Source organism: Anastrepha ludens, chromosome 2, assembly GCF_028408465.1.
Source record: "Anastrepha ludens isolate Willacy chromosome 2, idAnaLude1.1, whole genome shotgun sequence".
Taxonomy (NCBI): Eukaryota; Metazoa; Arthropoda; class Insecta; order Diptera; family Tephritidae; genus Anastrepha; species Anastrepha ludens.
This window is the reverse complement of record NC_071498.1, coordinates 31,040,460-31,060,773: the sequence shown is the minus strand read 5'-3', so window position 1 is coordinate 31,060,773 and position 20,314 is coordinate 31,040,460. Positions and strand designations below refer to the sequence as shown.

Here is a 20,314-nt window from a genome sequence, read left to right as displayed (position 1 = left end):
ACCTGGATACTTTTTTTTCATTATTGTTTGCGTTTATTCGTATTGAGTAACCTGAGTAGGACAGTGGTTTTAATCATATTATTTATTATTTCGCCAATATTTAACGATAATGCTCTTAACTATTTATAGTCTCTCTATGTGAATTAGCTTTGGTGTCGTAAAGCGATAACTGCGCGAAGTTATGTAAAATTAATCGTTCAAAAAGTAGACCTTCGACACTTTTTACTTACATAGAATAGAGTAATTGCAGGTTTGCACTTTGACCTAAAGATCTTTTGTGCCACATTTACTTACATGCATAAATATGTATCTGAAAGAATACACGATTTCAGCAATAACTTTATGTTTCACATGCCAAACAAGTTAAACAAATTTGCCATATTTCGAAAAATCGCATTGTTAAAATATGTAGTTATGTAAAATTATTAAAAATATTTTTTTATATTATTGTATATAATTTCCTTACAGTCAACAAAACAGAAGACCACATTAAAGTTTATGATGATGTCCCAAATTCAGCCGTTGAATTACAAGTCAAAGATAAGGTAAGTGCTTTTACATTGTCAATTTAGATGAACAGAAAGGCTGTGTTCAGATCAAGGCGCATTCACTAAAGGTGGTGGCACTGGACCAACAACAATGTTTTGTACGTTTGATTGTCAAACAAATCATTGGCAAAATAGACAACTAAAAATGAATTTGTTTTGTTTAATTCTGGCTGCCAGCCACATGGACACGGCAAATCAGCTGATTTACCAACACCACCTTTAATAGATTCGCCTTGATTCAGATACTGTGACTTTTGAAATACAATAAAACCAGCAGTTTTGTTTCTTAAAAACACTAGCGTCATTCCATTCTATTGTGACGAGTGGGGCATTTTCACTCGTTTTTTGACACACCTTTAAATATTTTAAAGAGCAGTGAAAGCAATCAAAGCCACTCAATAGAGATAGCAAAAGTCTTGATTACGCAAATCGCATGCATGAAGAACCCACTTCAGGAAGATGCGATTTTCTGCAGTCACCTTGTTTGAATGGTTTAATTTTACTAAACAAACTTTAATATCCCTTCATTACTTACGTATTCTCTGTGGAATTCCTTTTTTCTTAATTTGTATTTTAAAATTGGTTAGTCGCTTTGTTTATTGTTTACATTCCAACTGTCTTTAATCGCCTGTTTTCTTGCTTACGATTTTTTGACAGTAAAATTTTTTCCAGCAGGAATTAGCAACTTTTCCTTCATTCAAGTCCATTGTGACTTTGTGTTCTCAATTTCCCCTACTTTAAAAATCGGGCCAGTAAACTAGCGCTTTCGCTGAACCTCACCCCTCGCCTGCCGTCACTGGAACAGCTCAATGCTCCAGCCTAACCCTGGACTTGTAGTTTCTTTCTGAGTATACCGAAGACGGCTCCATCAAAACTTTACTTCAGTTAGACGTAATCAGTGCAATGGGGTGGTGCCATCTTAAGATGGTCCACCTCGTTTGTGGTCATTATGTTGCACCCCAACCCTCTCCAACTCCCGTGTGAGTCAACCAGCAGCTCTTGGTCTCTCGTGTATCAGGCCAGAGTATCTAGGAACCTGATTGAAATTCCTTCCAATGCCTTCTTGGTTTAGTGACTTTAACGCCCATCACGATTTGTGGCATTCAAACCTGTCTTGAATGTGGACCCACTATTGAAACCGGGGAAGCCGCCAAACAAGGGGAGTCCTATCGTCCGCAACTCTCTTCCCCCTAGTAGTGAGGACACTTGAGGCCTTTCTACTCCGGTTCTTTACGAAACACCTGACCCCAGCTATACATCAGCATGGCTTCCGTAGAGTGCACAGTACCATTACAGCACTCACCGCCATGAACACGCAGGTTAATCGCGAACTTAGCCAAAACCGCCTCTGCGGGAGAACTGTCCTAGTAGCGTTGGACCTGTCGAAGGCTTTCAATACAGTCAGCCATTCCACGCTGCTAGATGATATCCAAGAGTGGACCCTCGCATGAGGACTGAAGAGATGACCCGCGAACTACGTGTGTGGTCGGCGATTGTCTGTAATTTTTCGAGACCAAAGCTCAAAACAGAGGTAGATAAATCAAGTTGCGCCGCAAGGTGGTGTCCTTTCACCCCTGCTTTTCAACTTCTACATTTCTAAACTTTCCCAACCACCAGCAGGAGTCTCATTGGTTTCCTATGCTGGCGATTGTTTGATAATGCCGTCTGGCAATGACATAGATGACTCGTGGTCCAAAGTGAACGATTATCTCGCCAGATTTTTCACTGCGAGAAATCTCCAGCTTTCCACCACTAAATGCACGGCGACCCTATTTACCGACCGCCAGCAGCGCCAAAATTCTGAGGGTTACAAATAAATGTTGCTGGTGGCATTTAAGGCAATTGGTCGATCGATTCTAGATTGCGCTGCGTCCATCTGGTCGGTTGACACTAGTAATTCTCAGTGAGAAAAACTTCAGGCGTGTCCAAACACTGCTATCAGGACAGCCATTGGATGCCTCATGATGTCTCGCCTTCAACATCTCCATAAGGAGCACAGTAAGATGCTCAACAAGCAAATCCTTCTAAGTTGCAGCCGCAGGAACAACCCCTTCAGGCACTTGCTAGAAGTTGACCCACCTTAGAGACAAGGCAGAAGACATCTCCTCGGCTTTACTGATGATCCAGGATCAAACACAACTACAAGTACTATATCAAACAATTTTAAGACGTTCCCACGACAATCGGCCCTACGTAACCGGAACGACCCGGATTTATATCCGACCAAGGATTGTCACTTCAGCAGCATTCCCTGTATAAGTATGTATGAGGAATGTTTATGCTGCTACAACAACACCTTCCTAAACTTCCGACCTCCGGATGCTGTCATCAGAGTCCAACCACCACTCATCGCAGACGAAGAGCTTCACCTGCCTCGTGAGACTCGCATAAATTGGGCGCAATTACGTTCTGGATATTGTAGCTGGTTAAGCTCCTACCTATCTAGAATCAACCCCGACATACCCAACATATGTCCAGCATGTAAAGGCACACCGCACGATACTAACCACCTTTTCACATGCCCCATCAAACTTGCCCACCTAACACCCTTCTCCCTCTGGACCCAACCTGTCGAAACTTTTACTCTTGTTACATAATTATCATCAGGCTAATTAAACCTTTGCTACACATTTTTCGAACTCACGAAACCGTTACATGGTACGCTGCGTTTATAACATAGATATGTACATAAAGGACAGTGATGAGCAGAATTTAGTATATTATGATTTTTTTTAAATATATCAAATGTTTTTCGAGATAAAGCATGTTTGCTAATATTTTTTCTTTAAATGTGGTTCATTCTTAAATTCATTTTTAAATTTTTAGAATTATTTTGAGTATACAGTTACGTAGCCCCTTAAAGTTTAGTGCAAAAGTGCAAGTTTCAAGCGGATAAAAAATCGCGTTGCTTAATTTTTTTTCGACATGTTGCAAGTGCAATTTATAAAATCTGGAGTTATTTTTTTTTTTTTAATATTTTTTGCATGCGGTCTTGCGCATTTTATTCCACAAGAAATAAATTTTTATATGAAAAAGATTAGTTTACCCTTTGGGATCAGCCAATTTCTCTAAAGTACCAGAAGTCGGAGCAAATTTAGCTTTTCGGAATTATTTGTCCCTTAGTGATTTAAAGCAAATATATGGATATTGGAAAACTCAGAATTCGTTGAAACTGATTTATTGTGTTTAAAATGCTTATATTTTTACTGGTCTCACTTCTAATGATCCCGGAAAGCTTTCCTTTCCTCTTAATGACATTTTGGCGGCACTGATTTTTACTATTTAACAGGAAAGGGTTAAAATCCTTGCGATTGCACTTATTTTACTCAAATTTCGTGAGCTATGTTACTGCAAATGCGAAAATTTTCAAAAGTTCAGATTAAAAAGTTGAAAAAGGAGATGGAAATATATTGAATTCGTATTTTATTTCTTGCAGTTTGATTTATAATATTTTGATTAAAATATTAACAACATTTAAAAGAAAAATAACAAAAAAACACTAACTCGAAAAAAATTCACTCAGTTATTCTCGCCACTGTACTTATATAGATATAAGTATAGCAAAATCTTTACAATTAAGAGAATGTGCTACAACATGTTGGGTCTCGAACCAATGGCTCTGAGTAATATTGTACTTGAATATGCGCTATTTTAATTGGTAATGGAATGGAAATGCAGCGTAATCATATTTTTATATTGTAACAATTTCTTTTTTCTGCGTAAATAATGAAGTCAATATCCTTCAAAAACAACATCTTTTTTATAATTTGATTTAGTGCATACTTAATTCAAATATCCGATTTTAGCTTGAGTCCACTATTATAATCATTATTAATTTTTTTTTTTTTTTTTTTTTAATTTGAGTAAAGAAATTCTCAACAATTGAAAATTGCCGATTATCAGCCCGATAAGAATACCCCAAATAGTCTCAATGGTATTTAGCAAAGCGAACTCCATATTTTTGTGAACTCCCCCATCGTCGATGGCAACAAGTACCAGCCTCCCTCCAGACAGTACAGTATTGGCCAGCCAAATTCTCAGAGTCGAAAGTCTATAAATAAATGCAAGGGTCGTTTGAAGAATCCGTACAAGAATAAAAACTACTTAATTGTTTGGGGTAAACTTTTTATTTTTCGGCATAGCCTCCTTTTAGGCTGACACACTCGTCCAACGCTGTACTAGTTTGGTGATCGCTTCCAAATAATAGGATTTTTCCAAGACTGAAAAATAGCCATTCGTTTCTGCAATCACCTCCTCTTTTGATTAAGATATTGTTTTCGCCAGCCACTTCCTGAAATTGGGAAACAAATAGTAGTCCGAATGACCCGAGGAAGCCATGTCTGAAAAATAGGGGGGGATGTGAAACGAGTTGGAAGCCCATTTCCATTAATTTTGCAATCACAACTGCTGAGGCGTGACCTGGTGCGTTTTCGATCCAAACCAATGTAAAACGCACAAAAATATACCAATCTGGCTGAAACCTGGTGTGTGAGATGCTACTTACTAAACATAGCCTCGATGCGCACCAGTAGTGCCATCTCTCTGACTTTGCACAAACTTTTTAAACGGCCCTCGAACTTGAGCTCACTCAAAAGCCAAATTATATGCTATCACTCTCCTTAACAATCAGACCCAGATCTTCAACCCAACTTAAACACACTGTACTTTTCGTTTCCACGATGTTTCCGAAACGACCGGGATTTATATGCGGACTAGGACTGTCACTCCAGTAGTATTTCAAACAACTTCTACAGGGAGTGTTTATGCTGCTACAACAATAACATTGTACTTTTTAATACGATTTATATTACATTATCTAATTGATAAAATCGCCCAACTCGTATTTTTCTGGGGTTATTGTGGAAGAAACAAATAGGGCAGAAAGTGCGATATTTTCGAACCTTCTCAACCCAACTCAGCAGTTCGGTACTGGGTATTTGTTCTCACATTATTTTGGCAATCGTTTCTTATCTTTCCAACGCAAAGGAAGGCTTCCTCTTCCTCTCCTACCAGCACATTGAATACTTTCAGAGCCGTAGCGTTCGTATCCATTCGGACAACATAACAGCCAGCGGAGCCGCTGGATCTTTATTCGCTGCGCCATGTCTATGCTGTCATAAAGCTCATACAGCTCATTGTTGCATTGCCTGCCGTGGCCAAAGTGCAAAGGTGCAAACATTTTCCTCATCGGATATTGTCATTGTCCAAGCTTCCGCACCACACCTTAGGACAGGCATGATGAGAGCCTTGTAGAGTATTACTTTCGTTCGTCGAGAGAAATTGACTACTCAATTGCCTACTTAGTTCAAAGTAGCATAGAGCACTTGTCAAAAGAGATTCTTCCTTGGATTTCAAAACTGATATTATTATCGGTATTAATGCTGCTTCCTAAATAAACAAAGTCTCTTACAATCTCAAAAGCATAACTGGCAACAGGTAGTGGGTGCCGATACATGAGCGCGCCTATTGTTTGTTTGATGATACGAGATATTTCGTTTTGTCCTCGTTCACCATCAGATCCATTCGGTTTACTCTTTTATCCAGTTTGGAAAAGACAGAACTAACAGCACGGTTGATGTCAATATCATCGGCATACGCCAACAATTGTGCGCTCTTATAAAAAATTGTTCCTGACCGTTTAAGTTCTGCGGCTCGCACAAACTTCTTTAGCATCATGTAAAGAAATCACTTGAAAGTGTTGCCCTGTCTAAAACCTCGTTTGGTATCAAATGCCTCGGAGAGGTCTTACACTATTCTAACAGCGCTGCTGGTATTGAACATCACCTTGCATAGCCGTAATAGTTTTGTGATAATATCAAATTGAGATATTGCGGCATATAGACAACTCCCTTTCGTGCTGTCGAATGACGGTTTAAAATCGACGAAAATATGTTGTGTGCGGATTCTCCTTTCATGGGTATTTTTCAAGACTTGGCGTATGAAGTGCAATCAGCTGGTAGTTGGCACAGATTCCATTATCACCCTCTTTGTAGGTCGGGCAGAACACGCTTAAATTCTAGCCGCTTATCGTATATTGCTTATCGTAAATATGCATAAAAAATCATTATGAAAAATCTTATAAAATGCGAAAAATTCTAATACGAGTCACATTCATATTACCGATTTATTCTGTTATACAAATCTAGTTGTAAATCTAGGAAAAAACAAAAATTAGGAAAATCTAATTTGCAAATGTACATAAAATCCCTCCTCTTTGCCCCGAGCGTTAACAAGTGGCGAATAGATGAAGCAACTCGCATAAATAAACATATCTTGGCAGCTCTGGAATATAGCTGCCTAAAATCGAGTTTGATAGATTTACTAGGTTTGCTCTTTAACTATGGTGAAAAAGAAAATTGTGGGGAGGACTTCGGCTGCCACGTCATTCTGCCGAATTCTGCACGATAATTTCACACACTCGTCCAATCAGTCCAAGGATGATAGCTATCAGGTTTGCTCGTTAGGTATGGTGAAAAAAAAAAACTTTCACTAAGCTAAAGCTAAATTTTGTGAAAGGCAAAACGAATGACGTCGGCATATCTGTCAAATTCGTTCAAAGCGGAATAAGGGTCTGCTAGGTAGTACACCTCTAAAAATCTGTTCACCATGCAATCAGTCGTTGTTCAGACGGTAACGAAGTGCCATTGGTTGATTTTTTCGTATATCACTAACACAAGCTCAGCTTTTTTTTGTAAGCACACCCCAAGTGATGTCAGTCCATCAGCTTATTCTGTCAAATTCGACTTAAAATTTTGCTAAAAGGTCTCACATTTAAAATCTTTTCACCATGACCTAAAATTAAATTTGTTTGATGAAATAATGAGTTATTCCAGTTTTATGAGGTATAAACACCGACCGCCATAGACAAATGGGTTGGTGCGTGACTACCATTCGGAGTACGTATGTTCGAATCTCCGTGAAACACCAAAATGAAGAAAAAGCTTTTTCTAATAGCGGTCGCCTCTCGGCAGGCAATGGCAAACCTCCGAGAGTATTTCTATTTCTGCCATGAAAAATCTTCTCATAGAAAGCCATTTGCTGTTCGGAGTCGGCTTAAGACTGCAGGTTCCTTCATTTGTGGAGCAACATCAAGACGCACGCCACAAATAGGGGGAAGAGCTCAGCCAAACTCCCAAAAAGGGTGTAAGCGAGAATTGTATGTATATATATTATAATATATATATAACTCGCTAGCGGCGGATCTTGCTCGACAATTTTATTGTTGCTTTCACATACAAATTTTTCGTCAAGTGAGTCGGAGCAGAGAAGTGGCGAATAGAAGAGACCTAAAACTAAACACAATTCGCAAATACTATATAACTAACGCTATTTTCAGTTAAATGCTTTTGGATTCACCAAAAATAATTCTCATTAAATCTTCTTTTCTTTCATTAATTCATTAATTTTCTTTCATTAATAGTTTTTACGGAAGCTGAATCGACAGGAACGTGTTGTGGAAGAAGTTAAATTGGTATTGAAGCCGCGTTTCAACAAGAAACAAATCACAAAAGATGACTACAAGGAAATTATGCGACGAGCTGTGCCAAAGGTTTGTGAAAAAAATGACAAAGTCCAATAATTTTTCAACATAAATTAATCATTACATTTTTACATTACTTTCTCATCTCCAGATCTGTCATAGCCGTTCGGGCGAGATAAATCCCCACAAAATCAAAAATCTCATCGACGCCTACGTGAGGAAGTTCCGTGCAAAGCACAAGAAATTGAATCTCCTCAACACAGGACAGGTCAGCAGCGCAGTCAAGTGTGCTGCCTACCTGAAGAAGCTGTAAGCGAATGCCAATCGTGCGTCGAACACGATGCACGACCCCACATAACGTAACATACATACATATAGTGTGTAAGCGAATAAACTGAGATGGGTACGTAGAATACACAAAAGCAAACGAAAAGTTAATGGCTCAGTACTGTACTAATGGACGATTTTTCGCTTTCACAGATCAAAGGAAATTGGAGCAGCTTTTGCATGCAGTTCATACGTTAGATTCATATAGGCATACCCTTGCACTAGCGACACACACATACACACTCACACGCTTATACAAGCAAGCATTCTTGCATGTATATGCGCGTTTCTAGGTTATAATGACCGAGCGGCATATACTCTTGGTATGTATAAACATACATATGTAGGTCCGCAAAGCAAAAAAAAAGAACCGTAGAAAATTTGGAGTTGGGCGTAGTTAAAATATGAAACATTGAGTGTAAACATAATTTTAGATTTAAACAAATTTTGGCAATTATAAAATACTAAAAATTTTAAAAGAAAATTATGTTAAGCAATTATCTTGCTTTTGAATTAAATATACCGATTATTAGTTTCAGCGACACATGGAATGAAGTTGGCTGTTTATTTATTGGATTGGCATAATATAAAATATTTTACATACACACTACTTATATATATTTATACTTTTATTTTCTCAATTGTATTTCAAACTAAACTCCCATAAGGAATACCAATAGTAATAGTAAAATACCTGTTATGCAAACCATACAAATGTATTGTATACTTTTAAGACCACCTTCGAAACATCTGTGCTTCAAACAAATGTATTTCATTTGCTTATAAATTTATTATATCCCTTATATACTGCTTTTACGAATCCTTATGTCAAAGCAATTTGTTTATTATTTTCATTAATTGTACCACTCTTTTGCTGTAACGCAGCTTTATTGACAGAACAAGCGAAGTCTCCTGCCACAACGTTTCATATGATTGCAGAAGTTTTGAAATTCAGTAAATTGTATAAGTATATATGTATAATAAAAATAAAATATTAAAACAGAACTGCATTTATTTCATTGGTAACCTAATCGTTTGGAAAGAATATCACAAAGGACGAATTTTTGGTTCTCGCCCAAGTGTGGCCTCTCTATGAGCAATCATTTCAACCTTGGGAAAGAACTGAGTGGAGAAATCTAAACACTGACCTGACTTCTAATCTTTTACATTTTCTAATCTAATTGATTGGAAAGGACTGAAAGGATGACTTGAAGTTGGACGGAAGTGTTGATGGGGCAGGAATATTCTGTGAGGAGCTCCCCATTGAGCTCAAATTTATGCTTCCAGACGACTGTAGTGTTTTCCAAGCGGAAGTAACCGCAATTAAGGAAGCAGTGGATTATCTGGTTACCTCTGTAATTACTGTGAAGAACGTAAATATCTACTCCGACAGCCAAGCGGCAATTAGGAAGGGGGTGTTGGGCTCATTGTTTGTGTGTTCGAAATTGGTCGGGGGGGAATGTCTGACCAATTTCGAACACACAAATGTTCGAATGTCTCTCGACTGCATCCAAATGCTTCGATATTAGGCTCTTTTTTTTGTGGGTGAGGTAAAGTTCGAAATAGCTTCGCATTTACAGCGACCGTTGTTGTTTTTGTAGCAGCAATACTAGCGACTAACGAGAGTGCTACAACAACAACAACCATCAGCAACTACGTCGACTGGTGTGGGCGCTAAAACGATCCCTCCTCTTTCTGGGGAGACTCCCTCCCCGGAACTATTTCATGCATTACTTCGGGATAGCCCAGAACGGCTCATCTGGGTTTCCGGTCACAGCGGCATAGAGAAAAATGCTGGGCTAATGAGCTGGCTATACAGGGGACCCTGGAGAGGATTGGGGTTACCTTGAGAACCTGTGATCTATTCCTATAAAGATGGGTCTCGCGTCAACTCAGAGAGCGCTGGACTAATGCGCAAATGTGCAAAGTCGCGAAATTCTATTGGCCACAGGTAGATCGGGGGCGCTCGAGGGAGTTTGTAAGGCTAATAGATACATCCGCAGCTCTCGAATTTGGTAGGTATCCTTACCGGACGCTGTCTGTGAGATGTCCATGCGGTGAGACTTGGGATTGTTTCAAGTCCTTTCTGCAGAAGCTGTCTGTAAGTTGAGGTGGAATCATCTCAACACCTTCTTCTCAGCTGTCCTGCTCTCGTCGAGCAAAGATTTAGACACCTGGGGTCTCACTTTCAGTAGCTTCCTTTCATCAGCAGCTTGAAGCAGTTAATACAAACGTAAATAACCACTGTTGGTCGTCATCCTCTATTCCAAAGTCTCTCTTCCTTTTTCCACCTGTTTGGTTACGCTCCTTCTGTTCCCCCCGAGAAAAATAATTACTGGCGATCACGGCCACTTGTGGCACGAAGAAATGAACGCTGATAATAACATATAAGGCAAACTGGCCATTATTAAACCGTGCGGCGACATTTCGTCCTCAAGGATTAGAAAAACATAGTGAATGAAGCTACAGATCTGTCAAAAAAGCGTACTCAGCACCGCAACGGAATGCCTTGTAATGTTCGAAGAGCATCAACTCCATAATGGCGGGTGTTTGCTCTCGCTTGAGGAGCATAACAGTTTCTGCACGGAATTTATTTTAGGAACCACTACACCTGAAACCTGCTTAACAACGAGATACATTTCTAACATACCAGAAGCCATCTTTTCGAACAAACTGATTGGATCCAAAAATTGATCTGATCATCACTGGACTTGTCGATGGCCTTAAACTATATTCAACGAGAGACGAACGCCAATTCTCATCCCATTAAAGCCGTAGTCGGAGTTCAGTCACATATTCGTTCCTACGATAGATGGTTTTACGCTACCGGGACAACCAGGCTAAGGATTGCATTCCAGCAGCACTCCCCCCCATGATCGATGTTTATACTGTTACAACAACGATAACCAATCACCTATTGCTTACGAAGAGCCTCAGCTGCTTCTTTATACCCTAATGAAACCGGTTAAGCTCATATCCATTCCAAATCGAACCCGAGACACTTAAAATATGTGCATAGGTGCTCCCGGTTGTGAAGGAGACCCGCATAACGCTAACTAATCTCTACACTTGCCGCCACAAACCGACGCTTCTAACATTCCTTCTCCATGATTTGAATCCGTCACAACAGCTCGTTGGTTGAACTCAACGACAACAACTGATGTACAAATAAACCAAGGCAGGACTCTGATAAGCTGTTCATCGTCATCATCATGCATTACACTACAGCTCAGTGTGAGTCTTAGTTTCCTCCACACATTTTCTTTATACATCTCGGTCCATAGCCATACAACGGTGGTTGGTCGCTTCTATGCTTTTGGGATCGTCCTCAACGTCGTCTAACCAACTTTTCCGCGGTCGCCCTGCATCCAAAACTTTGCGAGATATTCTTTCATCTGGTATTCTGCAAACGAGTCCTAGCTATCGGATGCGCTGCGATTTAACACGCTGCTAGACGTTTTCGCCTTGAGGAATTCCTCTAGCTCGTTACTATAACTGATTGGATAAGTTGTTACAGCAACAAATACAAAGTTGATGATCCACGGCAACCAACACAATTCCAGCGCCGAGCTTGGCATTCAATCGAAGTGTCAAGTAGTCACTGAAAAATTGAGCGAATGCGAATAAGATTTGGTCGAAACATTGACGCTTTCCAGGCAAATATGCTAATTAGATTTGGATGCGGAAAATCACTCAATGCTACTGTTTGCTAAGAAGCCAAACAAGTGGAAACGTTGGTGGGCGCATTGAAAACACCTGCAGTGCCCTAAGTGTGAACTAAGAAGTAATAGATAATATAAATATTTCTTTTAAATAAAATTTTCGTTTAATTTACTTTTTCTAGGGATACATGAATGCAAATTTACTGTCCCACAGTATTTTTTACTTTTAAAATTATTGTAGTATATGTATGTATGTAAATAAAAAATCTATACAAAAAAAATATAAATTGATAAATCCAGATCCCATTCCAGAAATTTATGTATTTACATATTTACATTTAAGTTTTTAATTTTTTAATTCAGTAATAAAAAATAGCATGCGTAATAAAACCAAAAAAAAAAAATGTATTACAGTTTAGTATCTCCTGGCATATGCACAGACATATATTTTAATATTCATCAGGCGGAACTTTCCCTACCGTCTTTCTCATAACAGCAAAAATAGCGACAGTGTCGAGTGTAGTGCAGCAGTTAAGAATTTGAGTGTCTTTCACTGCATTCCATTCCATCAGCGTTTAGCAGTCAGTTTACATTGCATTTTCATTGCACTTTGCGTTTTTGTTCAAAATAATTCAATAAAAATTAAAACAGCTTCCACAAATCACAAATAAGCCATAGGCCAAGCATGGACGACTACGAAAATCAAAGTAAGTCTAGTTCCGATATTCAAATTAAAAGTAAAAATCAAACAAAATTTTCTTTCCGCTGCACGTAGGTATTGTAAGCGATGCGAATCGCGGCGTTGGCTTGATGAGTGGTGGCCCCCATGGTCGCAACGAGAACGCCTCTTCTTTTGGTGTTGTGAAGGTCGGTGGTTGGCGATACGAGGATGCCACGCGTTACATTGGTGAATGGGATCAGCGTGGCCAGAAGCATGGCGTTGGCCATTTACAGTTTCCCGATGGCACACGCTACGATGGACAGTTCCACGATGGACTGAGTCATGGAAAGGGCTGTCTTTGGTTCTCGGATGGTGCCAAGTAAGCGAAAATCTAACACTTGCATTAAGCAAAAAATTTCAATAATTTTTGTTTGTTATTTACTAGATACGAAGGTGAATTCATGCAGGGCTGGTTTCACGGTTACGGTATATTTTGGCGCTCCGATGGCATGAAGTTTGAAGGTGAATTTCGTGGTGGAAAGATCTGGGGGCTTGGCCTGCTAACGTTTCGCGATTTCACACACGGCTTTCCGCGCAATGAAGGCTTCTTTCAAGACTGCCGTTTGGTACGTAAACAACGCTGCCCAGACGTGGTGCAGCGCGCGCAGAAATGTGCCCTAATGGCGCGTTCGCAGTGTGACCATCCGTATTAGCGTTAAGCATGCATGCATATGTACAAAAACATACAAACATACACATAAACTTTCGACGATCTGATCACAAATATAAACGTTTTCATAACAGGCGGTACCGCCACTGTACCGCAGTACGACCCTATATATACATATGTACGCATGCACATGCACACATTCAGATGTATGAATGGGGCCAGCAACCGCTCCAGCAGATCTTTGGCAAAGTGCATACGTTTTTGAAATTGTTCATATTGTTACAATAACAATAATTTATTCGCATTGTGGTTTTCGAATAAACGTTGAGTATATTAACCATAAAAAAATGGGTTTTTTTTTGTTTTCCTTTACTTTATTTTTTTTTTTTTGGTTTTCTAGTTTATTTAATAATTTCTTGTAAAATGTGTTTACAAATTAAAATCGCTGGTTTTTTAAAACACTTGCGCGCTTGCACAAACACACATTACATACATGGGCGTATGTACATATTTGTTGGTTCTGTTGTCTATTTTGCTACTATGTTATTGTACTTGTCTATATGAATTGTAGAGTGTATCCATGGATGATGGAGTACTCAATCCGCCTTGGAGTGTATCCAACTGAAAGAGCAAAAACAAACAAAAAACGAAGTTCGCTTTTATTTGATGCTCAGCAGCTGCCACTTGTCCGCTTAATAATTAGCTTCGCTTGTACCGACCATATACCAGGCATTCCTCGTGCGCACAGCCGTGTTGCGTACCAAGCGCTTATGATCATCTAAGGCGGACGCCAGTTCCAGCACAACGTCGATTTTATGCGTTAACAAGACATGGGTGGAATATTTGGTAATGTCGTGCAGAAGATTTAGAGCTCCGATGCGCACTTTCTGAAAGTTAAATTTAAGAGGAAGTAAATTTTTAGCAATTAAATGTTTATTTCAAGAAAAAAAAGGAAATTATTAACTCTTTTGCATCATTCGGCGAAATAATTCATGAACGAAAACTCTCTCTAATCACCGAGAACGGAGTAGACCGCGCGAACAAAAACTCTCTCTTATCATAAAAAAACTCTCTTTTATCATAAAACAAACTCTCTCTCTATTTCAATAAATTATTTTTTAGTTAAAGTTTGAGAGAAATACATAATTTTAGTAATCCTGTAACGTTCCTTTTCATTAGAACAAACAGTAAAAGTCTTGGCGACGCAGTGAAGTGTTGGCGACGCTCGCGCACTTCGAGCGGTGTTGCAAACGGGTTAAATAAAACAAAATGAAAACTACCTAAAAATTTACAGGACACCAAATTATTTTCTACAGATAATTGCAGGCTAAACAGCCACTACACTGTATAGACTCAGAATATGGTCCACCCAATGCTGTCGATTTAACGATCAATCCCCGGAAGCTCTAACACACCTTCTTTTCGAATGCGATGCCACATAACGCGAAGAAGGAATATACATCTCGGCCTAGTGCCAGAAAACAGATCATGGTGAAAAGATGTTTAACAGATTGGCGATGGCGTGATGGCGATATACGAAAAAATCAACACAGTCTACACTCATGGTGAAAAGATTTCAAAGGTGAGCTCTTTCACAGACCGTTAACCGACGCTCAGCGAAATCGACAGAATCAGCTAATGGACTGACGCCACTTGAGGTGTGTTTATAAAAAAAATATGAGATTGCCTCAGTGAAATACGAACAAAAAATCAACCAATGAAACTTCTTTGCCGTCAGAACAAAGATTGATGGGACTGATGTGTGAAATTATCGCGATTGATGGGATGATGTGTGAAATTATCGCGCAGATTTCGGCTAGCAATAAGATTGTATTGGTGATATACGAAAAAACGATTGGACGTGCGCGTGAATATGTGTGAAATAAGCAGGCAGAATTCAGCTGCCGCGAGCTCCGTGACGTCCCAGCGGAGCTCGCACAGTTTTATTTTTCACCAAATGGACAAACCTCGTAAATCTATCATCCTTGAAAGGAGGCACCAACACTCAGCTCAACCCAGTTCCATTTTAGCTTTCCTTGAGGAACAGGCTTTGCATGAGGTATTGTGCTGAGTAGGGGGCTCAAAACACCTTTAGGTCGAAGTACAAACCTCCAATTATTCCTCTAGTATCTATTATATTATCTAGTTCTGGCAATAGAAAATCCTAATGTGTGCACTTGGTACCACTATGAATCAATTTCTGGTATATGTGCGATCTACAGTATCAACCAAGTCCAACCTAACCTAACTTAACCTAATTCTTTACATCCAACTTCAACCAAATGCTGCTTTTTCCACTTAATAGTTGGGTTGTCTTGCAATTCATATTTTTGGACCTGCCTTAGACAACTGCAGACAACTTTCAATCAAAGTTGTTTCTTTCTTTGTAAGTCAATGGCAATGATAGGCCATAAAATACAGAAAATTCCACTTAAAAAAAAACTGGTTACCACCACAATCGGTTCTACGTCTAGTTCGGACCGACCCGGATTTATATCCGACCAAGGACTTTCACTCCAGCAGCATTCCCCATAATGTATGGCGAATGTTTATGCTGTTACAACAACATTGGTGGCAAAGCGCATATATTTATATGTATTTAGTGAACTGAATAGTCCAAAAAGTATATCGTATTTTATCTATGCTCGAAAGCAGTTTGTATAGAAAATGGCTTTTCAAAGCATCACCAATTATTTTAGATTTGAAATTTTACATATGTATGTAGATGCGTATATATATGTAAGCATTTAAACTTTTAATTTAGCAAAAGCTTAAAACATTGGTATATTGCCTAATTAATTTTAATAAAAAATAAATAATTGGCGCGTACACTTCTGCTAGGTGTTTGGCAGACAGAGATCCTCCTCCTTGTGGCGGGCGTCTTGATGTTGTTCCACATATGGAGGGACCTACAGTTTTAAGTCGACTTCGAACGGTAAATTGTTCTTATGAGAAGCTTTTTAATGACAGAAATACACTCGGAGGTTTGCCATTACCTGCCAAGAGTCGACCACTTTTAGAAAAACTTTTTCTATCATTTTGCATGTGTTTCATGCACTGAGATTCGAACCTACCTAGTTCCAAATGGTAGTCACGCACCAACCCATTCGGCTACGGTGGCATACAATTGTAAACATTTAAGTTAGAGGCACGGAACAAAGTTGCTCATATTATACCCATCAACCCATTTCTTACATTGTCGATTTCGTCTCAAAGAGTTATTTGACCGAGCTATAAATTTCTTTTCTTTCTACGCTATTTCTTGGTACTGCTACTACGTCACACCTGATACACATTGACACCCCTTTTGAGGTGTGTTAAGAGTTCAATTCAATTCATAGGCACCTACATTCATTTTACATTTAAAAAAAATATATACATATCGCACCCACCATTGAGTTCTGGTATTTTGCTAACCGCAAGCAGCTCGGTATTATATGATTCAAGTGTCTAAGAATGTATTCATCGCGATCCGCAACAAAACGCCCACAAATGTTTAGAGAATAGCAGAGCACGGCTGTGTGGTTAAGCTCAAGCGATTTGAAGAGCAGCGGACCAATCTGAAAGCAAATATTAAAATTAATTTTTGATTTAAAAAAAAATTCCACAATTGATAAAAATAAACCTTTTCCAGATGCATCTTTTGCACGGCGTATGGCGCGCTTTGCAACACATAAATAAAAGCAATCAGATGACGTTCGGAATGTGTTTCCAACTTATCGCCCAACTTTATCAAAACCACATTGAAAAGCTTCTGTTTGTATAGAAATTTTACTTTAGTTAAAAATAGTTCATCATAGTCCGCAGCGATTATTTCAAACGCTACAGTTGCAGCTGTGCCCAATGTGGGATGGTCCAATAATTCGGCAAGCTGCAAAGGTAAAAGTTAATTAATGACCAAAAATCATTTTGTCCTTTTGTATGCTCTCACTGTCTCAATTATTTCCGCTGTTAGGTCGTTACCGGCTACAATGAGGCCTTTGGCCAACCACGCCAAAGTCTCTACAGCCAATGCGTTTTCTTCTTTTATTTTTGTCCTCAATAGTTCCAGAGTCTTAACTAAATTGTCACGATTTTGTTCATTCTCTTCTATCCGATTAACCAGGCTGCATATCAACTGACGTGCAACTGTACGGAGGGTTTCCTTATTATCACCGACTTCGTCAACGGTAAGCGACTGTTGCGTCAAATCGTTCAGCAGCCACTCAAGGAAGTCATCCAGACATATTTCTTGATGTAAATGACCCAGTAGCCCTTTGGCGACATACAAATGTGCGGCAGACTGCAGTTTTAGCTGCGAAAGGTACTCAGTTGTTATTATATATTGTTCCGAAACAGACAAATGCTGTTGAATGCGACAAAGCGCAGCTGCAATTTGCTCAAGCGCAGGTATACTAAGTGGTGCATTTCCCAAAGCTAATGTCACAAGCTTATCAATAAGGCAGTTATTGGTCTGTAGCTCAACGATTAGACGCGTATCATTGCTGTTCAATAGCATGTTAAGCGCTTCAAGAGCGATTAATTGCACATCGCTGGGTATGTCTTGACCAAAGCAATAGTGCCACAACAAATCGAGTACACGCGACGTAAAGGCCGCTTGCACCACCAATTTCAGTAGATGCTTAAACATTTTCCTTTTTACGAAATTTGGGTAGATAGCGAAGTTGCGAGTGAGCACATCAATGCAATTTGACTGCACTTCGACAGGATGACAAGCACCGAGCAATTCTAGTAATTCCACGCACTGAAGATCGAGCGAATCGTGTGTGATCAGCTGTAGAAGTACTTTGTAAAGGAGTGCACGATTCGTTTCATTGATCAAAGGCATACTTTCGGTAAGTGCACTCAGCGCTGCGTGTTTTAAATCAATATTTTGCTCTGCAGCATCGGCATCTATGTTAGCACGCAGCACTCCAATAATATCTAGATGAATTGCGTCGCATGTAGCCTTGTTCAACTGCTCCGCACAATCTCGTATTGCAACAATTTTGAAAAGTTGTGCTATAATCGCATACACTTTGATACGCTGGTCCTCGTTGTAAGTATCAGTTGACAATATCGCTTTGTCGCCCCCGCCGTCAATACTTTGGGGTTTTGTGCTTAGTTTCAGCAAAAAGGTGTTAAGTATCCGTTCGCCAGCGAAAATCGGATCACCTGCGACACAAACCAATGCAATAGCTGTCGATGGATTGTAGAGACGTTGATTGACGTCGCTTAAATGCGGCAAAATTGCACCCAAAACAGTGGTTTGGTAACTATGGCTAATTTCTGGCGTTGAGTGAGCTTGCTCTAAAATTGTACGCAATACGATGATGCCAGCAGAAACAACGTCCGTATTATCGCCACCGGGGAATATTTCGGTCTTTAGAGCTGCCCAGATGACATCAAAATGCTGAGACAATAATTTTGCAGGAAACTTAATTGCCGATTTGCGCTATAATTTAAAGTTTTAAATTTAAAGAATAATATGAAAAATTAAAAGATAGCCAACCAATAGTTCCAACGAGTCCAATTTGGCAACCACCAAATCACTTTCCAGCTTTTCCAACGCCAATGGCACCACCCATTCAATAAATTCAGGCGATGCAACCAAACATTCGCTCAATTTCGCAGCTAACTCGTCACGTGATATATTGCTGGGATCATCGCGACTCGGGGTAAAATCAATGGGAAAATAGCAGGCAAATATTTCAAACATTTCTTCACCCAAATGCAACAGCGAAAAGTGTTTTATCAAATCAGGCATGAAAGTGAATATAAAATCCAAATTACGAGGATCACGCTCGCCGTCGATTGAATTTATCAATCCGTACATAAAATCGACACCCATTTGCTTTAGTTCTGTCATACAAATATTAACCACTTAGAAGTTATTAGATTTCGATACCATTTACTGCAATTCCTACCTTTTTCATACTGCTCTCCTACGTGTTTTAAGATTTTAAACCACTTTCCTCGTTCACCACGTTGATGAGACTGACAGCTGGTGTGTTTGAAAAATGAATCCAAAATTTTCGGCACACTCTCCGCGGGCAGATCTTTCATTTCTACTAAAGCATGAATACCATCAATTACAGCAGGTAGTACACTATGTTGATCCTTCAGACGATCTGCGTAAAAATCTGCTATGAACTCCAATTGTTTTCTATTGAGGTGATCCTTTGGTAATTGCCGCAAAACAAACGAAAGTAGCTTTATTCCATTAACGCGTTGCTCTATCGTGGGTGAAGTCAGAGCGAAACCCATTTGCTCCACAACATGTGAAACGTCATAAGCCCCTTTGACGATATCTGTACGCGAGAAAAAGCAATTGAAAACCAAGCAATGCATTTCATCAGAAAAGCTACTTACTTGCACTAACACTGGCGGCAGCCTGCTGAAGCGCCGCCTCACTAGCGAACGCTTCTTCTATGCCGTTCTGTGTTAAAGGTGTCATTACGTCTCTCCAAGTGACAACCGGAAGAGTTGGTAAAATAAGTAAATATTTTTCCTTTGAATAAAAAGGAAGAGTGCGCGTTGTTCAGAAGTGTGCACCAAAAATCATATGTGTTCGATTTGCTGCAGAGGTGAAATGTTATCGCTAGTGATGTGAGAAATCATTGCCGAGAAGTACTTGACCTTATACCCAACGCTAATTCACAAGACTAATTTAGAATTTGTATATATTAATTTTTTTTGACGTTTTATGCTATGTTCCTACAATACGTAATTCGCTAATAATATTATTATATGCTGTGAATATCGATTTTTTTAAAATAGAGAGTTAAAACAAGGATTTTACTTTATTTTAGAGCGCAATACGCTGTAATAAGAAAAAGTGTTAGCAACTGGTAACAGCCTGGCGAAAATGTACATATAGAGGTATGGAGCGAGAAGTGAAAACAGTTGCGTGGTTTTCGGGAAAACATCCATTTACTATTAGAAATGGTACAGTAGTTGCAGAAACAAGGATTTGTGTACTCGGTG

At 39.3% G+C, this 20,314-nt stretch overlaps 3 protein-coding genes across 5 annotated transcripts in view; 2 read left to right on the top strand and 1 right to left on the bottom strand.

Annotated features, from left to right (window-relative positions):
* LOC128867601 (serine/arginine repetitive matrix protein 2) overlaps window positions 1-9,360 on the top strand; it is a 63,135-nt gene extending 53,775 nt beyond the window's left edge. For 2 of the 3 annotated variants that reach the window (XM_054109000.1, XM_054108990.1), the window contains exons 5-8: window positions 469-545; window positions 7,969-8,097; window positions 8,180-8,431; window positions 8,509-9,360. In XM_054109000.1, coding sequence (XP_053964975.1) covers window positions 469-545; window positions 7,969-8,097; window positions 8,180-8,341 — 368 coding nt within the window. In that variant the 3' untranslated portion in view covers window positions 8,342-8,431; window positions 8,509-9,360. The remainder of the gene's footprint in view (window positions 1-468; window positions 546-7,968; window positions 8,098-8,179; window positions 8,432-8,508) is intronic. The other variant, XM_054109010.1, reaches the window with a different exon arrangement.
* Window positions 9,361-12,503: 3,143 nt separating this feature from the next.
* LOC128867595 (MORN repeat-containing protein 4 homolog) lies at window positions 12,504-13,681 on the top strand. The gene is made up of 3 exons (XM_054108980.1): window positions 12,504-12,724; window positions 12,793-13,057; window positions 13,124-13,681. Exons 1-3 carry the CDS (start codon window positions 12,703-12,705, stop codon window positions 13,389-13,391), a joined length of 555 nt encoding a protein of 184 aa, XP_053964955.1. The 5' UTR covers window positions 12,504-12,702; the 3' UTR covers window positions 13,392-13,681.
* Window positions 13,682-13,979: 298 nt separating this feature from the next.
* LOC128867592 (MMS19 nucleotide excision repair protein) lies at window positions 13,980-19,971 on the bottom strand. Its single transcript, XM_054108964.1, has 7 exons — window positions 19,700-19,971; window positions 19,255-19,638; window positions 18,840-19,189; window positions 17,280-18,782; window positions 16,974-17,219; window positions 16,741-16,908; window positions 13,980-14,235 (listed from the first exon to the last, which is right to left on the bottom strand). Exons 1-7 carry the CDS (start codon window positions 19,782-19,784, stop codon window positions 14,041-14,043), a joined length of 2,931 nt encoding a protein of 976 aa, XP_053964939.1. The 5' UTR covers window positions 19,785-19,971; the 3' UTR covers window positions 13,980-14,040.
* Window positions 19,972-20,314: the final 343 nt, after the last annotated feature.